The sequence below is a fragment of the Parasteatoda tepidariorum genome, chromosome 9 (genome assembly GCF_982258835.1).
Source record: "Parasteatoda tepidariorum strain Cologne lab strain chromosome 9, Ptep-v5.0, whole genome shotgun sequence".
Taxonomy (NCBI): Eukaryota; Metazoa; Arthropoda; class Arachnida; order Araneae; family Theridiidae; genus Parasteatoda; species Parasteatoda tepidariorum.
Genome location: NC_141763.1, coordinates 32,700,459 through 32,726,126, shown reverse-complemented (window position 1 = coordinate 32,726,126; position 25,668 = coordinate 32,700,459). Strand labels below are relative to the sequence as shown.

Sequence of the window (25,668 nt, the reverse complement as noted above, 5' to 3'; positions counted from 1 at the left end):
GTAATAAAAATTTTCTAGTTTAATACTGACACATAATTTTAAATCAGTAATGAATCTTAGTTTAAATACAGCGTTGTACGATTACGAATAGTAATTAAATTTTAATTTATTTCAGAATTCATTTATCAACTACTTGTCTAAAATTGGCGAAAAATTTTGGAAATTTGCTTAGATATTTTTGATAGTATATCGAACTGTATTATAGGAATTGAACTCTTCTAGAAATAAACTACCTCGCTGAGTTAAGTAAAGTTTTCAAATAAGCTTTCAAAAAAAAAAAAAAAATCATGAATCGATATATCATTTGAATTTGCTAAAATTTTAACGGAATGATCATTTGAATCATGTTTACCTATGAAATATTTAGTATAATGAAATGATGAATATAGTGTTAATGAAATGTTGGAGAATGTTCACAGATTGTTAATAAATGTAAATGATGTAGTTTTATTGAAATTAAAAAAAGAAATATAATTCGCACTTAATTTAATTTTAACTTAATAAAATATGAAGCAAACTTGCACCATCTTAACATTTCAGAAGCTCTAACAGTGTACTATTGTATTAATTTTAATGCAGAGAAGAGTCCCCTACCCTAGGATCTCTATTTTTTTCTTTACATTAATACATTGTAGTGTTTTTCTTTCACCCTTTCATCCCTTCAGTTAGTCGATAAATGAGTACCAAGCATGCTTGGGAACTGAACACTGGGGGTTTCGTGTTCGGTTGACCACCTAACCGGAACATCTGCTCCTGCACCCAAGAGCCCAAGATCAAGAAAACTGAGATGGGCCCAGTTGGACTGTCGCGCCACTGAGTTTAGTTTTAGTGTTTTTCTTTACATTGCAGTGTTTTTCTTTACACTGTAGTGTTTTTCTTTACATTGTAGTGTTTTCTTGAGATTCGCAATTGATTAAAAATTATTTTTTAATTTAATAAACAACAATAGTTAAGGAACTAAATTGATTTCATATTCTATATACAGCGATCAATAAATTATAATTTATTAATATAGATAAAATTTCTGGGAGTTAGCATGATTCAGAATAAAAAGTAGGTTGTAGTGAAAGAGCTGTTTGCTTTTACAAAGTTAAGTAAAGACATTTATTATTTTCAATTTAATATTATCTAAAAATATGCGAAGTGGTCGCACCTAAATAGTCTCAAAATGTGTAATACATCTCTTCTCGTAAATAAGGAAGGATTAAACATTCATCCACCACAATTCTGTCATGAATACGACATTTAATTGTATCTTTTTAAATGTATGCTTTCAATTATAGTTTGCGTGTTCTCTTGTTTATCTCTTTAAAAATGCAAAAGCCTAGAAGTAATTGTTTTTATCTCTAAATTGGGTGTACCTTTGATACCACAAAGCGGGGTGGAGAAACTAAAACGTCTTCAATACATTTTCCTTCAACTGGATTTCATCCAAAAAATTTTTACTATTAAGAGCCACACCCTATTGAATAATTTCCTTTCATCAAGAAAGCCCTAAATCAATATTAAATCTATTTATGAAGACAACATTGAATTCAATGTGTGACAGGTATGCTAAATTATGCTTTTCTTAACTGAAGTTTTAATAATTTATCTATTTTTTGCAGGTAATTTTATTGTTGAGAGAGCTCACGACACTCGAAATTAAAAATGTAGTTCTTAATACGCATATCTTAATTACGCTGTGTATTTACACATTATTTCCATGAAATTTTGATGAGTTAGGTCATTTTAGGATTTCCGAAAATTCTTTTACTTTGCTTAAAAGTTGACTTAATGACATTAAATAATCTATCACAAAGTTTATGAACAGGAAAAATATTTAAGTGCTCGAATTTGTAACTTTGCATAGCTCCTTAGTCAATTGCGGACGTACAACAAACTTCGTGTTTTATTCGAAGCGTTTCTGCACTCAGAAGCGTTTTATGGGTTCATAATTCGAACAAATATTCAAATTTTAATTGGGTTTTAAAAAATTAGGTATATTAGTTACACAAATACGTGGAGTCTGGTTAGACTTTTAACAAAAGTTCGTTTTTTTAAAAAGAAAAATCCTTCCCTTCCTTCAAAAATTTGTTTCCATACATAAATTCTGCGTATTTGTATTCTATCCAAAAATAAAAATCCGTATTGACCAAATACATTTAAAAGAAACCTTAAAACGTGCTTCTGAAGGGTACTTTAAGTACCCTTAAAACTTTCACCAAAGACAGGTTTTGAGACCAATAATCAAAGAAAAGAAATCTATAAAAATAATTTATCAGGAAGCATTTATGCAATAATTTTATGCAATAACATTTTTACATAATTATTTTTCCATTTGTTTAAAAGGACTAATGATTCAACTCCCCCATATAAATATGTATTTTTTCAATATGAAAATAAATTTATTAAATTTTCATCCAAAATCTTTAAATTAAATCTTAATTTATTTTACAAAATGTACTTTTGTCTTCACTTAATTACGGCATTCTTTATAAGCATTTTAGAGAACTAAGCATTCATAAGCTTTAGAAAACTAAAATAAGTCAAATAATTAAACGATAAGAGAGCATTTTACAGTAGAATTGCCATTTTACCTGCGCTCTGGAAAAAAAGAGACGCGTCGCTTCTTTACATGCTTTAGCATTTGTGTGGAAGCTTTTAATATATTTCTCTATAGATTTATCTTAACAAGTCCCCAACGCAACGTCACGAAATTATTATCATTTGAATGAAATATAATAAAAAGAACCCATGATTTTTTTAGATATGAACGTAAATAAGAACAATATCTCCGTAAAACAAGTATCATGGAATAGTAAGCGAGTTAGTTTTTTATGACACAAAATTTGTATTAACTTCGCATTTGCTTAAAAATGTAATTTTTCTGCGGGTACATAAAAACATGCTTTTAAAAAATTATTCGAGTGGTTTTTTTTAGAATGTACGCGCAATTTTTATTCGAAGGATAGAGGGAACTGTAATTGTTTTGAAAATAATTGATTATGAGTTAGAGAAATATATTTTACAAGATATTTCAAAATACTTTTTTTATATTCGTAAATAATTTTTTTATTTGTAACTATACTTATGAATAAATCGAAGCAGCAAGACAAAGTTGCGTGATATTGAAAATTAAAAAAAAATAACTTTTATAGATTTCATATGTAGTTGGTATGACTATTTTGGAAATCAATGAAATCAATATAGTTTATGTTAGATATAAGCTAGTTGACTTAAAAAAATTCGAAACTTCATTCTACTATATGACTGTTTCTCTAGCAAATCAATGAACTCTATGAAATAAATATTAAGTGAATAAATACTTCTGAAATAAATTATGTATACTTAAATGGCTAAGCAATTCGTCGGTTCAAGGCTTTTATACTTATCATTAGAGAAATTTGATTTAAAATATATATATTGTTGTTAAGAACAGAGATATAAAATACAAATGCATTAAAATTAAAATTTATAACAACAGAAAGTTGAGGATACGATTTAGCTTGTGGAAACATTCAAATATTACGTCCAAAATAGTTTAAACTAGCGGTAGGTGCTCAGCGAAATCTTAGGGTTAAGCTGAAAGATTTACAGGGATTCCAAGAGTTAGGACTTTTTTTAACTATTAATAATTATATATAAATAATTTCTTAATATCATATAAAAAACAATATGAAAAGTATCCGAACAATAAACCATACTTTATTCAATATTTCTGTTGTTTATATAAACTTATTTTTTATAAATGCTATTAAAAAAAAGCAAAATTACAAAAGAAAATATTTTTTCTATAAAAATCTTTTGAATAAATTTTAAAAAAGATAAGCGTTTATTAAAAAATTCGTAATTATTTCTTATCCAGTTTTTCAATATCATATAAATAATAATATAAAAAATATTCGAACAATAATCCATAATTTATTCAATATTTCTGTTGTTTATATAAACTTATTTTTAATAAATGCTATTGAAGAAATAGCAAAATTAAAATTTTTTTTTTCCTATAAAAATCTTTTGGATAAATTTAAAAAAGGATAAGCATTTTTTAAGAAATCCGCAATTATTTCTTATCGAGTTTTTCAATTCGAAATAAAATAACTAACAGTTTTTATAACAGTTCTTATTTTTATTTCAGTCATTTTCAGCATATGCATACACCAAAAACAAATTCATAATATTAAATATTAGATTCTTCACAGAAAATATTTTCAAAATGATTTATTTTCTACGTCTTATTCTTTTATTAGTATATTCACAGCTGTTAAAGAATTCTTTTTTATAATGCCAGCGCTCCAGCAAATGAATGTCGACTATCTAGGGTTCCATAAGCGAAAAAATTGGTAAACTTTACTTAAAAATCAATCAAAGTATTTATAATAGTTAGATACTTTTAAAAGTGTAAATAGTAATATTATACGATCACAATTGCAAAATGTTACTTAATGATTCACATAGAAATATATTTTAAGAATACATTGGGTGTATGCTAATCATGTTGAAATGTGAAGCATAACTAAATCCTAATTTTGAATAAATTAAAAATTTGCATATTTTAGAATGTTACATTAGAATATGCTGAAAAATTTATTTTATTTTAAATAGCTTAAATAATAATGGTTAGACTGTTTGATCTGTGAGGTATTTTTTAATTCTTCATGTGGTTTAGTTACCTTAAGAATTTTTAAAGTAATTTTTACTAAAAAATGTTAAAACATTTTGAAAAATAATAATATTATAAATATATCTCATCTACTTCATTTCAATTTCAACAAGCCAACAAACAAAAAATGTAAAAACAATTCCACAATTAACACCCAACACATAGAAAAATGCTGCCAACATGCCAGCTATCGGTGAATGTTCCATGCTGACATATCCAGGGCCATACATAAAAGCTAAACTACTTAGATGACCATGACTTAACCCGAAGACGGCACCCATAAAAACAACTACCCAATCATTATTAATCAATACTGGAAGTTTCCTGTGATGTGGGTTATAGTTACAAAACATAAAAAAAGGAATCATTACAATTCGAATAACAACTGGTATCCACAAATATTTTGGTCCAGGCCATTGAAGCCAGTTTGGTAAAAAACTACCAAGCATGGAAAAGAAATTAACACTTAAAAAACATACAACAGGAGTGAAGTATTGTTTTGATACTAAAAACTTATCATCCACCTGTTTTATCTCTGCATATATTGCAGGAAAAATTGTAAGAGTGACAAAATATACCATGAATACATTGAAACATTGAGGCCATGTTTTACGCAATATCTGCCACAAAGATGGTTTCTCCGATTTGTCTTCAGCGACAACGGCAGCAGTTTTGGATAACTTATCATAGCATCTATAAAATTTGCTCAATTGTAGAGCTAGTTTTGAATCAATGCATGCCAGCAGCACAACAACTGCACTAATAAAATAATAGATTGCTGCAGTTCTTGGATTGGGTGATGCTGCTATTGAAATTATGAGAATGATTGAAGTAAGTGTTCCGCTGACGTTGGTACCAAAAATAACAGCCATCGAATACTTCATTGGTAATCTTGTTACTAGGCCAAACACGCTATTTATATAAATTCCATTGGCCATGTTTAGTACCACTACAGATGCTATTGTAATATAAAAGAACTCATTGGTCCATGAGGAAGAATCAATCATGGCAAGGATAATTGTCAGAAGAAATATTATGATTTCTATTACAGTAGAGCCTATAATTCGCGTGCCAAATGATTCACTGCCAAATGGAAACAAAATGTTAACGGCGTTAAATATAAGATTTGGCACTTCTGCAGCTATTCCCACATATGTTAAGAAATGTTTTCGGTGATCGGAGTTAGAGTTTTTATCCCTTAGTTTAAAGTCAACATAATAAGATTGAGCTGTAATAAACATATTAAAAGGCATAATGTTACCAACTCCAAGTAATACAAATGTTAGAAAGACAAAATGAAATTTGTCATACACAGATAAGCTTTTAGGTTCTGGTCTATCATGTACACTTTCAATGCTTGAAGTTTCATTTTCCCCCTTGTTACTTCCTTCTAGATACATATCAGTTGTAGACGAGTCATTCAAGCTAGACAAACTTTTAGGTTCTTGGTAATTTTCAATGCTTGAATTACTTTCGTTTTCAACCTTGGTATTTTTTTCTCGATGTGCATCTAAGGCTAATGAGTCATCCAAAGTTTTCGCCTCATTTGAACGGATTTTCGAAGTCATGCCGCTAAAACTATCAACTAAATTTCTAAAAATGTTCCTTATTATCTTCTCAGTCCTTAAATAAAAATCTTGCTTAGCAAGAATACATTACTAAATATGTTTTAACAAATCAAGTATGAGCTAAGCCTCAGCTAAAGTTTCTAGTTAATTGATGTCGGATGTTTTGTGCTTTATGCACGCACAAAAAATTAAGTATTGAATGGATTTTATAAACCTAAGCTTTAAATAACGTGACATATTGATGACTTAGGTATTAAAATTTTTTAAAATGAAAGCATTCTGCATAACTTTTAATAGACGAACTGAGGTACTCAATTTTTAATGGATAGATCCATTTGCTAATATTTTCAAAGATAATTAAAATGACGCAATCGGAGTTTAATGAAAAAATAACGATATTTCGAAAATTAATTTAATTGTTTACATGATAGATAAGGTTTTCAAAAAAACAATTTGTCACTTAACTAAGTTGTATGAAGTAACATGTAAATTTTATGTAGTATTAGTCAGTTATGGAATTAAAAAAAAGCTCCAACAGTTTAAAATTCAGAGAGTTCACTTTTTCGTGGGATGATCATAAGTTTGTATTTTGTTAGGTATTAAGTGTGTTATTGGCTCATTCGAAGAAAAAGTTCTCGTTAACTAAATATGCCTATTTTAAATTACTAAGCATCTAATTGATTTCTAGTTCTAAAGTTTAAGCAGTAATAGCTATAATTGTGCAATTTCAATTATCAATTGTAAGACATTTGAAATTAAAAATATATATAAATAAAAGACAGCTTTATATTTTATATGAAATTTAATTCACAAGTAACCTTTATAGGTAACTGCTTTATCACCTAATGAATAACAAGTAAATATAAAGTATACGTTAAAACTATATTTTTATTAAGTAAATATAGGTATTACGATAGGAAAAAAGTAATTTACCAAAAACGATGTAAAATACATATAATTTTAAATATTAATAACGAATTAAACGCAACAATGAAAAGGAAATTCGTAATAATTATTTTTACAGCAAATATTAAAATTTACGGAAGTAAAGGGGAATATATTGAAATATTTTACAATGATCTCACTGCGAAGTAGATATTTATGAAAACAGTTTGATAGTAATTAAACTTTATGAACTATTTTTAAGGTAATACGTATCAAGAGTTGAATTTCGCTTAAAATAATTCGTAAGTATACATAACATTTTACTCTTCATTTTTAATTATCCGTACTTCTGAAAGCTTTTCTGTTCATACTATATAGACAGTCTTCAAACTGATATAGTAATAACAGTATAAATGTTACATGCAAATACATGTTAGTTCACACCTTGAAACATGCAAGTTACAAGGTGTGAACTAACAATCTAACAAAAATGTAAGGTTTATTTCACTGAATATACCAAAGATTAAAAAAGCAGCTATCATTTTAGCAACTGTTTTATTTTCTTTATTAACATATCCAGGAGTATACATCATAGCAAGACTACTGCAATAACCACTACTTAACCCGAGAACAACAACCATAACAGTGTAAGTATAATAGTTTTTAATCAAAACAGGTAGACTTCTGCTTTCAGGTATATAATTACAAATCATGAAAAATGGAATCATTAGAAATCGTACCACAATTGGTATTCATAGGTGTTTTGGTCCAGGTCATTTAAAGCAACTTAGTAAAAAGCTTCCTCCCATTGCAAGGTAATTGAAACTCAAGAAAAACTTAAAAATAATTAGAAAGTTAAATTAAAAAGTTAGAATAATTAGAAACATAAAAAATATAAAGTACATATAACATTATATTCGTCGTTTTTAACTATGCATATTTCTGAAAGCTTTTCCATTCAAACAATTTAGTCAGTGACATAGTAATAACAATAAAAAACATGCAAGTTACAAAGTTTGAACTAACCATCTGACAAAAAATGTAAAGTTTACTCCACAAAATACACCGAAGACAAGGAAAAAAGCTGCTATCATTCCAGCAACTGTTTTATTTTCTTTACTAACATATCCAGGAGTATACATCATAGCCAGACTACTGCAATAACCACTACTCAACCCGAGAACAGTAACCATAACAGTGTAAGCATAATCATTTTTAATCAAAACAGGTAAGGTTCTGCTTTCAGGTATATAATTGCAAAGCATGAAAAATGGAATCAATAGAAATCGTATCACAATTGGTATCCATAAGTATTTTGGTTCAGGCCATTTAAAGCAACTTGGTAAAAAGCTACCTACCATTGCAAAGAAATTGAAACTCAAGAAACAAGTAATTGCAGTGAAATATTTCGCATCTATAAAAAAACGATAATCGAAAATTTTTGTATTTGCACACATTGCCGGAAATATTGTAAGTGTGACGAAAAATACCATGAATACGTTTAAGCACTGAGGCCAAATCTTGCGAAATGTCTGAAATGGTGAAAGTGTCACCGCTTGTTCCACGTTTTCTGCAGGAAATTTTTTCGATAATTTATCATAATATTGATAAAATTTGTTAAGAGGCAGGGCCAGAAAAGTATCTAAGCAAAACAATAAAACTATCAAAGCCGTTAAGAAGTAATAAATGGCTCCGGTTCTTGGGTGGGTATATGCTGCTATGGAAAGTATGAGAATTGCTGCAGTAAAAGTGCCACTGATGTTTGTGCCCAAAATAACAGCCATTGTGTACTCCATAGGTAACATTGCCGCAAGACCATACACACTGTTTTGGTAAACTCCATTTGCCATGTTTATTATAACAACTGAAGTCATTGTAATACCAAAGAACACACCAACCCACGAAGTTGTATTAACCATAGCGAGAATTATTGTCACGAAAAATATAATAATTTCTATTATTAATGCACCAATTATTCGAATTCCTAATGTGCTACTACCGAACTGAACGAAAATATTCAAGGCATTAAATAATACGTTAGGTATATTGGCTGCTATACCTACATAAATTAAAAAGTTTTTCCTGTTTTGTTCCATTGAGGGATCATTGACATTAAGTTTAAAGTCGACGAAGTAAGAATTAGCAGTAATGAACATATTCCAAGGCATTAAAATGCCTATTCCATGTAATACAAATATCAGAAAGACAAGCTTTAGTTTGTCATGTACTACAGTATTACTACCCTTTTTAATATCATCCCTTACGTTATTTTCTGAGACACTGCCATCGTTTTCGCTGAAATTTTCTTGTTTGTCAGGATGAGTTGCAAGCTTATAGTTTCGTACTGTTTCTGGGTAAGTTGGACTCACAGACTGCAATTCTGTCATGGTGCAAGATCCGCAACTCTTTCACCTCTCAAGTACTTCAAGATGGAATAGAAAAATCTTTATGGCCTACTTTTTGGGATAAATCAATTATCTGATCCACTTTTCAAAGGCTTCTAAAATACATTAAAAATAAACTCCCAGTTAATTTATTTTTTAGACTGTTGTATTTTAAATCTTATGATTTTTAAAAAGTAGTAGTAATATTAAAAAAATTTAAATAAAATATTTTAGTCAAAGAAAAATGCATATTATTGTAAAAATATGTGGGAATCAGACTAACTTATTTCCTTAGATTTTAATTCAACCACTGTTATTAGTTTAAATTTCTTCCATATTAGTTAAATAAAGATAAGTAGGGAATGCTCAATAACGTTTGGAATAAAAAACAACTACTCCTTGAAAACGTTTTTTTGGGGGGTGGGGGTGCAAGGACACTTTTTTTACATAGGTAAGATTTTATCAACAAAACTTCTAATTTTAGATAACTTTTGAAACTTACAATTTGAATATGCAATGAACAAACCGATCTCTTCATTTTTTAAGAGCATAACTCAAAATATGACGAAAATAACACTTCCACATATGAAAAAGAATAGAACTTCCACATTGGTAAAAAGAATAGAGCTTCCACATTGGTAAAAAGAATAGAGCTTGATAAAAATACACAAACCTACAATTAAATATAATAAAGTAGTTGGTAATAATATTTAATAACTGCATGTAACTTTATTATGCTTTATGAAAAGAACTTTATATAAAAATGAAATTTTTGTTAATAAGAATAGTGTTATTATTTTTTTAATTTGTTCCTGAAAAAAGATACAATTACAATTTACTAACTTGCAAAGAAATAACTATAAATAATTGGTTATATACAAATAAACTATGTTAAACTTATAGAAGCAAGCTCCTTAAAAATTAATTAAAGAAAAACTAGAAAAAATTATAAATAAAATAGATATAAAATCTGAATTTAGTCAGAAAGAAATAGAAACTGAACTTTTAGATATCTTTAGTACAAGAAAAGTAACTAAGCATAAAAAATAATTTTTTTGAATTATAATTGATGTAAAATCAATAAAAGTACACATTTATAATCAAGTAAATTGAAATTAACATTTCCAACTCTTTATGAAAAAAGTTTTAATATTGTGAGAACTTTCGTTGTAAAAATGTAACAAAAATATAATTTAGTTTTTAATTAAATAAGCCCTTAAACAATTTATTAATTATTTTATCTAATTCTATTTGTAACAAAAAATAAAATAATTATGTTCCATTTAAATTAAGTTCCATTTAAAACGTGATTCAGATTTATTATTTTTAAATGTATAAGGATTTCGAAGCTATGGAATTAAACTTTTATCTTGAACATTGATTAGTCAAATTAATTCCTTTATATTTGCTTTATTTTTTATTATTCATTTAAACTCTTTTGAATTTTGGTTTATCTAGCTTACTTCTTGATATAATTGTTGTTTTTTCCTGTTAACTAATTAATAAATAAATTTAAGATATTATTTTTATTTAACAATACTTGCAAGGTAAACTTAAGATTTACATAAAACTTTAAAAAAGAATAATTATTCAGTATTCTAAAAGATTCTGCCATCTATAAACTATCATACAAAGCACAATAATCTACTCAAATTCTCCCATAAACGTTTTAATTAAAATAAAAATGAATGCGGAATTTCTAAATGAAAAAATAATTTAAATTACTTTCTATATAATGCAATACATACTTAAGTCATTTGTTATCTTTCAGAAAATTCTATTGCACAATATCATGCAGTCTTTCGGTGGAAAAGTTCTAAATATTATGTTTAAAGTTGCCGTTTTTTAAAAAACAAACTTTTATTTCAGACGATTTTTTTCAATTTTTTAAATTAAACTCATGATTATATTTTTGAATTATCTTTCAAGGTAAATTCTCGAAAATGTAATGTTGATGCATTTTAATTAACTTATATTTATAAAAAATGAAAAAAGCGGATCAAAAGTTTTTGTAAAATGCATAATGTACTTTAATCAAATCTATTCAACCTTTGCATTTTGTAGAATATATTGAAAAATATCGTATATGGAAATATAAAACTGAAAACGAATTAAAAAATACTTTTTTTTCTGACCGTTTAATATTGAAAGCACAAACGATTACACTTAACGTCATCAGGATCCTTTAATATTCACGTTTTATCTCGCCCAACAGGCCACAGTTTCCTCGATCAACAGGAAACCAGGAAATGGTAAGAAGATCCCGTAGATTTCAAAAGTTGACACTCTACGGTTTATAGTTTAATATCTCTGTAAAATTTTGGTTTACTTCTCTAAGATAAATATTATTCGTTATAAAAAGAACGAATAATATTTTACTATGATATAGTTTTCAAGTTATGTTTCTTTGTTGCTTTATTTCAATAACATTTGTTGAATCAAGACAAGATTGCGTACATTTTTGTTTGTCTTTGAAACTTTCAATCATACTGTGCCTATGTGTGGAAGCAATTTTTTTTTATCACTTTCACTTCTTTTATCTTAGACTTCAGCTCGATTATTCGTAAAAAAAAAATCTGTTTCATTTTTATTTACACCTGCTCAATTTTTTCCTCTTCCGTTATCTTCTTCCTGCACTTCAAGAAGAAGAAGAATATCACGGACACCCACACACGTGACCTATGACGTTAGCGCCAGCTGATCGTTTGTAAGCAAAATGAGTGTTATAGTCGAGTTAATTTCTCTACATAAGTTGCAATGTTAATTAATGTGAAGTTATTAAAATGCAGTGCAGTATTACACATCGAATTTGCTCGAAATATAATTGCCTACGTCTTTTACTTAACTTGATTTAATCAAAACTCATAAATCATAAATTCAAAAACAACAAATCATAAATTCAAAAACCAATCGTTCGAGATACCCATACTACGTCACTTGCAGGTATTCGCGATCGCAACGAACTATAGGGGGCGTTGTTGTATGAGACGCTTACCTGTGATTTCTACATGATCCGTCATTCAGTTACTCTAGAGACGTCGTTAATGTAGCATGTAGCATTGCAACGTTCCTTCTTTATTGTGACTAATTAAATTTAAAAAAGAAAAATGCTTGATATTCTTTCTTATGCAAACGAAAACAAAATGGTATCTCTTTTTATTAGAGAAGGAATATCCAAAACACATCGGAAAAATATTTGTACATTAACAGAAAAAAATATGCATATTCTTATAAGAGTTAAAACCTAATGCCCGAGAAATAGTTTTACTAAGTTTAATGATATAACATGAAAGGCCCATTTAAACTTTACATTCTATAGTTTTAAGAATCATATTACTTCAAAAATTAAAATGAACAAAAAGTATACATAAGCCTCATAATTTTATGAAATTTAATTTTGTAAACAAAGTTTTTTGACAACAATTTTTATCAAAAAATTTCAAGTTTCAATAAAAATCATTATTTAGAAACTAAGAAACGTAAAATAAAGAATGCTGACGAAAAAAAAAAAAAACGAAAAAACAATTCTTTTTTGTCGCCATTTTTAGTGCTGCGAAAATTCGTCTTTGGGATTTGCCAAAAACAAAACAAGATGCAATTGTATTTTTTTAGGAGGGAAATATTTTACCGAAAAAACGAAAATGTACCAATTCCCACAACATAAAACTTTATCTTGGTAAACGTTCGTTTTGGAAATGTTATTTCATTTGGAATCTTATTTATCAGAGTTCATATGGCGATATGATTGTTTTGAATCTTTGCTAAACTCTATATCGGCTCATTTTCCACCGAAGTCCGATTGACTATTTTGATTTTAAATAAAGTGTTTTATTTTATGAATTGTCGCAAAAGTTTTAAGTGTACATTAGCGGCACTTAAAAACCGCCAAATCTGTAGCGGCGGTGGCGTTAATAAGTAAGTACCGAATTTTTATTCCATACTTTTCTGAATCATTTTACTTCAAACATTGGAATATACAAGAAGTATACATAAACACATAATGTTATACCATTTAATTTTTCAAAAAAAATATTTTGAGAACAATTTTTATCAAAAAATTATAAACTAAAAAACGGAAAATAAAGAATTCTTAGGATAAAAAAACGATTTCACGAATTCTTTACATTGAAATAAAAACTTTCATATTGTTTCTTTTTTTATTATTCTTATAGTTCTTAATCAGACGTAAAAAACCATTCTGTAGAGAACCATCATCAAATGAAAAAAAAATATTTACAGTCAAATTTTTTATTGTAAAAATCATTGCACTTACCTGATTTATAATTCCCGGAGAATTCCAAAATGATAAGTTCCTTGTTTGAAAACTTTATTCTCAAATAATAGATGCATAGTTTATCCCTTCATTACTTTTAGATAACATACTATACAGCAAAATTTTATAATAGATATGAAATTGAATATGTAGCTAAAAACAGAATAGCTGAATTCTAGTTGAACTTATTCTTTCAACACTAAAAAATACTTACCAAGAAAGCGATTAAAATTAATTAAGAATCAGCACAAATGGCACTATTTCAAGTAACTTGGATAATTTTTTATTGTTGTTTTCCGAATTATATGGATACAGAAATATATACTATTCTATAACGAAGAAGAATATGTTATAACTATTACAATTCTGTATGTTCTGAATTCATATTTATTCACTGGAATGACGAAAGCAATGTTGACTTCACTTTAATTCGTAATGAATTGAAGACAGAAGAAATGTATTTTACCTTAATACACACATCTGTAACAGTATCCGAAATCGGAAGTCATCAGTTGCAAGTTTGTTGATAATAGAAATAAAAAATTATTGCGGAATTTTTCTTCAAATGTTTGGCGTGTTCTGTTCCTGAAAGATTTACTAATATTCTGGAGATTTTTTTCAAGTTCTTCGGCCTTTTCCTTAGGGAAATTTTGTTTCTTATTTGCTGCTAAAAAATGGCGTCTGATTCAGTCAATGATTTCGATGGAACTAAATGAAAACGTGATAAATTAATGTCCGATATTTACAGGCTCCCGCTAGACGGCGTACTCGAGCGTTGCGATCGCGAATCTCATTGGATTTATAAAGTGTTGTATAATCGTTTGGTCATTCGTTTTATTTTACAGTTTGTTACAAAACTGGAAGGCCACCCCAAATATCACTAATTTTTATGGCATACTTCATAAAATAAATAATTTTAAAATGGAGAAGCAACTGAAATAACTTATATTTCTATAAAGAAATGAAAAAGTGAAAGAAAATTGAGTTATTTTTACACAGCAAACGATTTTTTTTAAAAATCTGGCTATTACTTTTTTTCAAAACTGTTTGAGTCTTATAGAAATCTTTTTATTTTTTCTTTGAAAATTGTTTGCAAACTATAATTTTGCATCGCAGAAAACGCAAACGATAATATTATAAAAAAATGAGAACTTAATTTATTTGTTTTCATAAGAAAAATCACAATGCCACATGGAAAAGGCTCGTAAAATATGTGAGTTAATTAAGCATTCTATAACTGCTGTTTATAACGTTTTGAGCAAACGAGATTCTTAAATAAAATATGACAGATTCAGCAGAAAGCATAAATTATTAGATGGAGAAAATAGATATATTTGGATATATTTTCAAATTTGCAATGAAATAGAATTTGTCTACTCACAGATTAACTCAACAGAAAAGAAGAACGAACTGTCATGCAACATTCTGGCGCAATTTGAGATCAAATTCAAATATTGTTTTTTGAAAAATCGAAAGAAATCAAAGACTGCTAAAGCATCATTAAAAAGAGAGGCTGAAGTAGACAAAGGAGTTTATGACTTGGGTGCTGCTTGGAAAAATATTATTTTTCAAACCGAAAAAAGTCTAATTTGGAAGGACCGGAAGGTAATAATTACTACTGACATGATTTGCAAACAGAATCTTGTGATTTCCTTGGTAGGCAGATAGGTGGTGGCTTGGTGGTGGAGTGGGGAGCTATTGCGTTTGATGATAAGTACGACTTACAGTGAATTTCTTGGAAAATAGACTCCAGTCGTTATTAACAACTACTTAACTAATACCTTATACATTTTGGCCCTCATCTAGATGGGTCAGACTGCAAGTTTTAGCAAGACAATGCGGCATGTCATGCCTCCCAACCAACTAGAAATTGGTTTCAGAAAGAAAAAATCGATGTTCTGAGCTGACCTTAATCCTACTGAAATTTGATGAGACTACTTGACAAGACAAGTATATGCAAATAACTGCCAATGTGACTTTGTATACGACCTGGAAGTAGCCATCATGGATGAAGGAGACAAAATTCCTAAAACCTTTGTTTGAAAACTTGATTGTGTCGATAAAAATGGAGTTATTGAAGTTATCCAGAAAAAGAGAAAGTTATCTCGAACAGAAAAATTTGCTAAAGGAAGACTTTTTTTTATACATTTCTCAGTTAAGTTATTTTGTTCTTTTTTGGTATTACATTTGTAATATTTGCTATATAACTGAGCTTTTAGCAAGTGAAACTTTTTATTCACACAAAACATCATATGAATACCGATTATTCCTTTCTTTCATTCTAAACTCAGAATTTATGCGTTCAAAATTATCTACCAAGTAAATATAAAACAAATAGAAGCACAACTTAATCATAAACTAATGACTAAATAGAATTATTCATTATTAATACACATTTTTTAGAACATTTTACTGCTGAAATGCAGTAGGTGAAGTTATAGCAACATTGCTTCCTTACTTCTCTGTTTATTTTCGTTGTATTTGTTTACTCTCTATAATGCTTTTGAAAGAATAAATTGTTCAATGTTTTTTTAATTTCAGCAGCTTGCTTTGAATTAAATTAATTAATAAAATGCGTTTGTTATAGAGAAGAGGGATTATGAAAGATTAGTACATAACTATTTGATAAATATTTCAAAGTTTTTTTAAACACTTAATAAGTTCTTTGATAAAATCATCCGCTCTTTTTCAATGAGATGCCTGCAAGTGACTTAGTGCGGGTATATCGATCCTGATGGGTTGTTGAAACGTGGCATATGCTTACATTAGCAATTATTCTTTCCATTTTAATTCGAGTTAGCCAAGCCCGTCAAGTATCAGTTTTCTTAAGTGACACATTCCATATTCTTAACAAATATTCTTTCATAAATATTTCAATTCTTTCATTATATATTTCTTATTTAACACAAATACAGGCATAAAGCCAAGTAGAACACAAACAAACTAATTGTGCATAATCGACAGGTACACAAAACAAAAATATATCACGGTTACAATAAAATACACAAACAAAAATCTAAGTTTAGTAAAAGATTAAGACGAGAAAGAATTATATTTCAACAAATTAAACTTGCGATAAGGCAATGTATTTAATCAAGTTCACGTTAATTAACAGTTTGACTAATGTGGAGAAACTTAACCCAACTTTGACACGTTATCTTGTTTATAAACGATCAGCTGGAACTGACGTCATAGGTCACATGTGTGGGTATTGTGGTCTTTTTCTTCTTGAAGTACCCAATTGCAATAATACATGAGAAAAAAAATTAGGAATACAAGCAGGGGCATTAAAGCTGGTTAATTCTATCGTCGCAGGTGTAAAGTTGAAATAAGATTGACAGGCGCTAAAGAGTGAAGCTGATGTAAAAAAATGTTTTAAGGTGGCAACAGACCTTTTATTTACCAATTTCTATTTTATTGTTCACTTCTTTGATGTATTCAAAATCATTTATTGCAAATGTTTTTAAAAATTCCACATATAAAAAGAATATCCATAATTTTACAACATGCAGTAATATCGTGAAATACTTGTTAGATTGCGTTTTTATATACACTTCAATATCGATAATTCAATAAAAAAATTTATGTACAGTGATGTTACAAATTAACTTCAGATTTTTAAGAAAAATACTGAGTCAAATTGTATTAAGTTTTATAAAAGACAAGCAAAATAGAAACTGATTGATCTGGAAATTAAAAACATAAATGGAAACTGATTGGTAAAAACAAGTTTTCGAATGGAACCCTCAGGGCAATAGAAAAAGAGGAAGACCTGAAAATACGTGGTGCATGACGATTGTAAGCAAACTGAAAACAATAGGAAATACATGGTAGGTAGGAATTTTATTTAGGTCGTATTAGAGCTGCATAATGGGCTATTGGCGATGGTTTGGGAAACATCCCTGAGGATGATCCGAAGACATGCCATCGCAATTTTGATCCTCTGCCGAGGGGATGACTCCCCTGCTTTAGTAGCCCGACGACCTGGACCGAAAAGAGATAAACATGGAAAGAGGCAAAATAATATCTGGTTACAAATAGAGTGAGATGGAGAGCAGTGACCGAAGCACTATGCTCCAATTCGGAGTAAAAAGGAATATGCATGTGATGTATATGCTTTCATAAAAAGATGCATTTTTACCGAATTTAAAACCATTCAAAAATTAAAGTATTCTCAATTTTGTAAAAATGTAAGGAATTTTGTACAGTTTATACATATTAAAAATTGGAATTCTAAAATAATTTTTAATCTGGCAAAGCCTTGTGGAAAGATGATTCAAATTACTTTACTGTTCCGGTAATTTTCTCTCTCTCTCTTTAGCTCTTGAAACTCTTAACTCTCCTCCGTTGCCTAAAAATGTACAAAACAGTAGTTTTACTAAGTTAATAGGAATTAAACTATGTACAAAACAGGAATCTACCAGAAAAGAGAACCATATCAACTCTCACACGACGCCCTTCGCTCTCCGCCAAAATCGCCGAAAGAGAAGGAGCACGTGACAGAGGAGAGTTTGATGTTTGGGACGACGGTAGATGGGGAAATGTAATAGTGGGCTTGCTCTATTTGTATTGCAGCTCTATAGTATACCAACGAAATGCCATGAATAAGGAATAAGCTCATAGAAAAATGTATTAACTCATATATTTTGCCCAAACGATTTTGAAGCATGATTTCATAAGTCTAATAAAAGACAAGCCGTAGACTGGGAAATTTGTTGGTCAAGAGGATCAAAGGAAACCAATAAATTTGGAACAAAAATCTAAAAGACGAAAACGATCATAAAGAATAACGCGTAAAACGAGACGAATTATTTTTTATAGTGCGGCAAAATAGTAAACTTATCCTACTAAATCGGTTAGGTGCCTCGCTGCGATAATACGTTTAACTACTAGCTAGAACACTGAGTTTATCGCTTTCTGTTATTAACTTTAATTGGACTAGTGAAGCTGATATTTATCTTTTGTTTTTTTTAATTTTTGAAAATATTCCGACTTTTTGTGAGGATGTTTAGTGTTAGTGAAGGCAAAGTACCTTTTGTTTTAGTAGCTAAAGCAAATTACAATTTGATTCAAATATTTAAGCTTATATTTTTCCTGTTCTTAAATTTCTCGATATCTCTCAAAATGTATAGAATGCATATTAATATTCTTAACAAAAACCATTATCTCTTTTAAACATATAGAGGAATAAATAAGGATGTTATTGCTTGAATTTACCACAAAAATGCTTTTTGATTTACATAATAACATGCTATGCGAATAAAAATTTGTTTTTGTTTTCTTTATTTATTGTAAATTTACCATGTAACAGAATAAAATAAAAAATAAATAAAAAAGAGAAATACTATTTACAAACAAAGAAACTAAAATTTAATATTAAAAACTTGAAGTTATTTAGAAAACTTTAGTTTTCTTCTCAAATGCACAAAATTAAAACGAAATACAGTAATAACATAAATTCACTTTATCCTTTCTAAATTCAATAATTTTTTTTTATTAAAGCGAAATATATTATGTATTGTTTATATTACTAATAATTTATTATTTATATTAATGAATATTTTATTTTAATATTTTTTATTCGTTACATGACTCGTGATGAGCTCAATGATTACCGTAGATGGAATTTGAGGGCTATGTCACTGAATTATTGTCTTATAAGTTATCTTACACCATGTATGTATTTTACTTATAGTTACGCCTTTGAAACGTGCTTCGATAAAACTAATTTAAACTCAACGGCAAATAAAGTTTTAAAAAAAATTGAACTAAAAAGCAAAATTATTGGCGAAAGATTCAGAGACACCCTTAAAAGATCGCCAAACTATTATTGACGCCAATGATGCCAGATTAATTTCAGCAACGGTGATTGGTGCTATTTTAGTTTAATAGTTAGCAAAGCTGTAATACGGATCTTAACAACAATATAGACATTAAAGTACCGAAAAAAGGTATTGTGTTATTACGATTTTACGAATTCCTGATAGGGATTAGTACCACAGAAGTACATGATTTTGGTAAAGATAATTTGTGTGATGAGTTAGTTTAGAACAATAGTATCATGCCAAAGAAAACTGAATATCGTTTATCTTTATTTATACGGGACGAAATTCTTAAAAGAAATTTCTTGGCTTTATATAATATTACCAGAACCACCAAGAAGGGCAACCAATATCTAATAAAAAAAAATAAATAGGAATTTTTTAGTTTTATTAAATGTATAGGTATTTCAATTTTAGCAAGGATTTCGTTATTTACTTTTTTATTTAACTAGTACGAAGAACGGACATTTAGCTGGAAAAAGTACCGGCAATGAGGGTGTAGATTTTTTTAACCATATAATCCATGTTTACCGGAGCATGTTATGGAAAGAAAAATCTGTAACCGTAATTCTCACTGTAATATTTACGGTAAAATCTCAAAATCACTCTAATTAAAAAAATATCATTCTAAAAACTGCGGTATATTATTTTAAGGAAAAAAAAGATTTTACGGCAAAATGAATTTTGCGGAAGATGCAACCAAGGTGCCGATACTTTTTGCCGTTATTTGATCCGGACTTTTTTTATAGCGTACGCTTGTTTTAAAAAAAAAATTAAATTAAGCAACATGTTAAAATAACACTTTTAAAAACGTTGACGCATAGTAAAAAAGTAATTTTTGGAATATATTTTTCAATTAAAATTCCGAATCAAATTACGATAAAAAGTATTTGCACCCTGAGGGCCGATACTTTTTACCGCTATTGGATCCATAATATTTTACAGTGTATACACAAATTGATTTTCGAATAAAATTTTACGAATTTAAAAAAAAGGAGTCATAATTACGTTTTGAAATACTTATTTACTAATTTACTTATAATAATACTTATTACTTATTTACTTATAATTATTTACTAATTAATTTACGTAACTTTGGTATATTTTGATGCATACATGGGAAATATTCTTTATTAAATTACGGTAAAAAGTACCAGAACTTTGGATGATGGTACTTTTTACCTTCAAATCCATTTTTACAGGAACATGTTACAGAACAAAAAATCTGAAATACTGTGAATTTTACACTAATAATTACCGAAAAATCACAAAATCACTCAAAACTTATGGTATAATATTTTACGATAAAAATGGATCTTACGGTAAAATGAATTTTACGAATTATGCACTCAAAGTACCTTATTTTGATCCTGGATCCTTTACTGTGTAGTTTTTAATAAGTTTTTTCTATTAAAAAAGTATGGTGTCGAACAGTAAACAGATTGAAATAATATTCAAACCTATAATGGAAACCCATTTGGTAGTTTTTAAAAAATGAACAACAATTTGTAAAATTCATTTTTTTTTCTTAGAAAAGGAAAGAAAAACATCAGAATTTGCCTCAAAAATGTATTTGAATAAAATATACTTACTCACGCTCACTGAAAAGAATTTTCTCCTCAAAGAAAATATCTGTGTATAACCTAGTGCTCTTTAAAATCATAAACAATGCAGGCAGCATTTTTCAGACAAAACCATTCAAACAAAACGTTTTTTGTCGCAACAAAGATGCGTAATTGTAATTAGCGTCAGAGTAAAAGATGTTTATTTTTTATGCTGTCTTTTTGTTTCTGCCGCTAATGAGTTTATGCATTGCACCAAAACAAGTATTTCATCGTGAATTCTCGTAGTTGGCTCTAATTTTGACTTTTGGATTGCATCCTAAAATTTTAACAGTTAATCATTTACGATTTATGACTTATTTGAAACAATGCTTACATTTAACACTTATTCTTCTCTAAGATTTAAAAATGTTCGTGTAAAGTAACATTATAAGACTGTTTCAAAATGTATGTTTTGGTCGCAATTAAGTAAAATGATAAAAGGCAAAGTCAATAATTGAAAGTTTATTACGAATAATGTAACATTTTAAGTGATGTCTGCGAGACTGGAAGGTTGTAGATTTTAATTTATCAATAAACTGAAGGACTCCAAACCCTGCTTTATACGCTGGCCAGCTCTTATTTCTTTTGGATTGTTTCACAAATCGAGCTCGCTCTATGAGTACTTGTGTATTTTAATTTAAGCTTTCAATGGATGCTGGTACTTTTTTTAAAATAAAAATGTAAAACTGAACGTGAAACTTTTTGATTTTTTGACATTGAATTCAATTTTTATATTTTGCGATTTCTCTATGTAGGATGTTCCGTAAAGATCTGTCTTAATATGTATTTTATCGAATCCTTATCAAAAATGAAACCAAAAATTATGTATATTATGGGTCGCAAATATATATTGAAAAAAAAACTTTCTCGAATTAGACAAATCAGAATGGAATGTTATATATAACAAAACATGTTTAAAATATAGAAAAAAAAAGAAAAAAAAATGAAAGACGTATATTAGAAAAAGCCAACCGGCTGTATGATGGTCCGAGAGTTGATCGCAAGTTAGAAAGGTTCGGGGTTCAAATCCCGGATAAGATGTGGATATTTTTTCCTTTTCATCTCTGTACTATCTGTTCTTCTTACCCGAATGACGAAAGTCAATATCTGGATGGGCATTGGTCGAAAAAAAAATTAAAAAACATAAGGAAGTTTTAACCTTCAATTAAGCAGGTTTTGAGGTTTATCATCTGCTCTTTCTTCTACTGTAATATGACACATTTCGATAACGTCTTTGTTTTTGCTGACTTTAAAATTAATTTATGATCCCAAATGTGTCGATTTTTATCATTCATTTTTAAAAATAATTAACGGAAAATACATATTAAGGGCGGTCTTTATGGAGCACCCAGTATACATTGCGTATCTGCTTAGAAATCAGAATGGCAATAAAGAGTTCATAGAATTTTCCAACGCACGAAATTCATTCACACTCTTTGTGTGGAGAAAAAACAATTGTAAGTCTTTTATTTTAACGGTAATTAGTAAAATGTTTAAAAAACAAAGGAAAAGAAACTGATGGAAGCAAAATAACAAATTTGATAAAAAATTCAAAAGGTATAGAGTTAAAACAAAAATTTAGATTCAATAAAAGAATGACGTATTTCTGGACGATTTTCATTGATAAAACGAATTTTTCTCGTATATGTTTATTATTAAAATAAATTAAAACTATAATATAGTTCGAAATTATTATATTAGCGGTTAAAATTAATCAGCATAATTAAAACAAAAATATAGGGCAGATTATTTAGATCAATTGTACCTCAATTTCTTCATAACTTTGAGCATAATTTGTCTGAGATTTTCATTCCCAACTCAATTTTATTAGTTTTGTGTTTAATATAACACCAGCTATACACAACAAAATCAAGTGTAAAACTGAAAGGCATATACCGACACAATTATCTAAGCTTTAATAATGCCTTCATTATTATTATTATTTATTGTTTTTCCCAGTGGCCTTTTTTAGAAGTTTGCAATTTTTTAGAAGATCATCCTAAAAAACCAAAATATTTTGTTTTAAGAATTATTTCACATGATGTTGTTGTTCAACTCATGATAGTCAAAATTTATCACAATAAGGCAAATTTCTCTGTATTTATCCTATTATCCCAGTACATATAGTAGGTATCTATATTAGTTTATTTGGTACTTATTATAATCACCAATTACCATTCTACCAGTAGTACACAGTAAAAAATTCCTGTTCAAATTACGGTATAATGCACCTGCACTTTTAGTGCATCTTCCGTAAAATCTGTTTTACTGTAAAATATTATACCGTAGCTTTTATTATTGTGATTTAGACATTTTACTGTAATTAAAACTATGAAATTTACGATATATCATAGATTTTTTGTTCCGTATGTTCCGGTAAAAATGAATTTTGCGAAAAAAAGTACCGGTGCTCTTAATTCCCGGTACTTTTAAGATTAATAATCCGGAAATTTTTAAAGTGTACCTGTAACCAAAACTATTCAAGCAATATTGGTGTCAATAATAGTATGTGGGATCCCGAAAACTCTTTGTCTTCCAGGTTATGTTCAAAATTACAAAGCTTCTGATTAAACATTTAATACAGCAAATCCAATATAAGTGTAGGCCTTATATTAATCAAATTTCAGTCAAGATTTTTTACTTTTTTTCAGTATATAAAATAAACAACATTTGGCACTTATTATAACAGCACCAATTACCATACTACCAATAGTAGGGGAGAGTGGGGTCAATTGTAACATTTTTTACTTAACTATTTTTAACTAACAAAAAATCCAATATATTATTAGTATTTATTGACAGACGAGTAAAGTAGACTATTCTCTACTAGAAAAAATAATAATTTCCTTATTTTAAATGTTATTATATTAGTTATTAACAATTTTTGACAGTCGTGCACGTGTTACAATTGTCCCCACTTACGGGGTCAATTGTAACAGTTCATAAATTCAACTAAAACATAGTTTATTATACATATTATCATAGTTGTGATATATGTTTTTATTGATCAAAAGTGAAGCGATACTTTAGGAGTAAAAATAATAATGAGCAGAGACTTAAAGGGTTAAACTTTTAACTTTAAGGGGTTAAAAATTTTAATTTATGCTGCGAAAGGTGACAAATGAAATAATGCACATGCAACTTAATATAAATGATATACGAAACTATTGGTGGTTCTTAAAGAGTTAAGTAATGGTTTGTGAACATAAGATTATTTATTTTCAGCTGTTACAATCGTCCCTTTACTTATTGTTACAATCGTCCCCAAGACGCCATTTCAGCTTCATTTGTTAAAAACATTGCTAGTTAATTAACAAAACTAATTCTTTTTTTATTGAAATGTTAATTAAGGTGTCCACTTACATATTCGATTAATAATTTTTATTTGTTTAAGCAAAATTACTTTGTTACAATACAATAATCTAATACCAAAAAAAGTACTTAAGTAGCTTGAAAATATCTTTTGTGATGTAACTCTTTCAAAAGTACATAAAAATGGTTGCCAGCAGGGGTGTACATGTAGATTTATTAAATACACCTTGTGCGCCATCTAGGAACCAAATCTAAAACGCGACACTCAAAAGTTTTGCTCTGTTACAATCGTACCCTGTTACAATTGACCCCTCTCTCCCCTACACAGTAAAGAAATTCCAGTTTAAATTCAAGTATAATGCACCAGCACATTGGGTTCATCATCCGTAAAATCTATTTCACCGTAAAATTTGTTTTTACTGTAAAATATTATACGGTGGTTTTTACAGTGATATCTATATCGTTAGAGTGATTTTACGGTAACTATTACCGTAAAAATTACGGTAGATTAGATTTTTTATTCCGTAACATGTTCCGGTAAAAGTGGATTTTACGATAAAAAGTACCGACACTCGTAATCCCGGTTTTTTTAACCGTAATTTCGTTCGGAATTTTTTATAGTGTACCTGCTATCAAAATTACTCAAACAGCATTGATGTCAGTAATAGTATGGCGAAATTCACTGTGCTTGATCCATAAAATTCCTTATCTAAGTAAAGTTCAGAATTATAAATCTTCCGAATAAACATTTATAACTGCATATCCAAAATGGATGTAGGTTTTTTGCAAGCAAAAAAATTTTAATCAAGATTTTTGTAACTTTTTTTTCAGTAAATAAAACAAAAATATTTTTACCTTAGCTTCCCATTTTCTTTTATACTAACACTAATTAGCTTTGATATATTAAAGATTTATTATGCTCCTTTGTCTTTCTTTCAAATTCTGTAGGAAGCAGTACTTCATAATTCATGTAACTAAAAAACCTGTCTATAAATCTTAGGATACAAAGATATGCACGGTATTAAAGCCTTCTAAGTATTTTAGTTTTGCATTAATCTCTAACGGCACAACATTTTCTTTAAATAAATGTCTTTTCTGATTATAAAAGTCGGTTTTATTCTAGACTAATATGATTCCGGCGTGAAAAGCTTCCGTCTTAAAATATTCCATTCTCT

General features: G+C 28.5%; 3 protein-coding genes across 4 annotated transcripts in view; all 3 read right to left on the bottom strand.

Annotated features, from left to right (window-relative positions):
- LOC107436508 (potassium voltage-gated channel protein Shal-like) overlaps positions 1–25,668 on the bottom strand; it is a 277,559-nt gene that overhangs the window by 79,172 nt on the left and 172,719 nt on the right. The window lies entirely within an intron of this gene.
- On the bottom strand, positions 4,616–6,344 carry LOC139426768 (equilibrative nucleoside transporter 3-like). The gene has a single exon (XM_071186666.2). It carries the CDS (start codon positions 6,211–6,213, stop codon positions 4,735–4,737), a length of 1,479 nt encoding a protein of 492 aa, XP_071042767.1. The 5' UTR covers positions 6,214–6,344; the 3' UTR covers positions 4,616–4,734.
- LOC107449179 (equilibrative nucleoside transporter 2-like) lies at positions 7,657–9,328 on the bottom strand. Its single transcript, XM_016064632.4, has one exon. It carries the CDS (start codon positions 9,264–9,266, stop codon positions 8,106–8,108), a length of 1,161 nt encoding a protein of 386 aa, XP_015920118.2. The 5' UTR covers positions 9,267–9,328; the 3' UTR covers positions 7,657–8,105.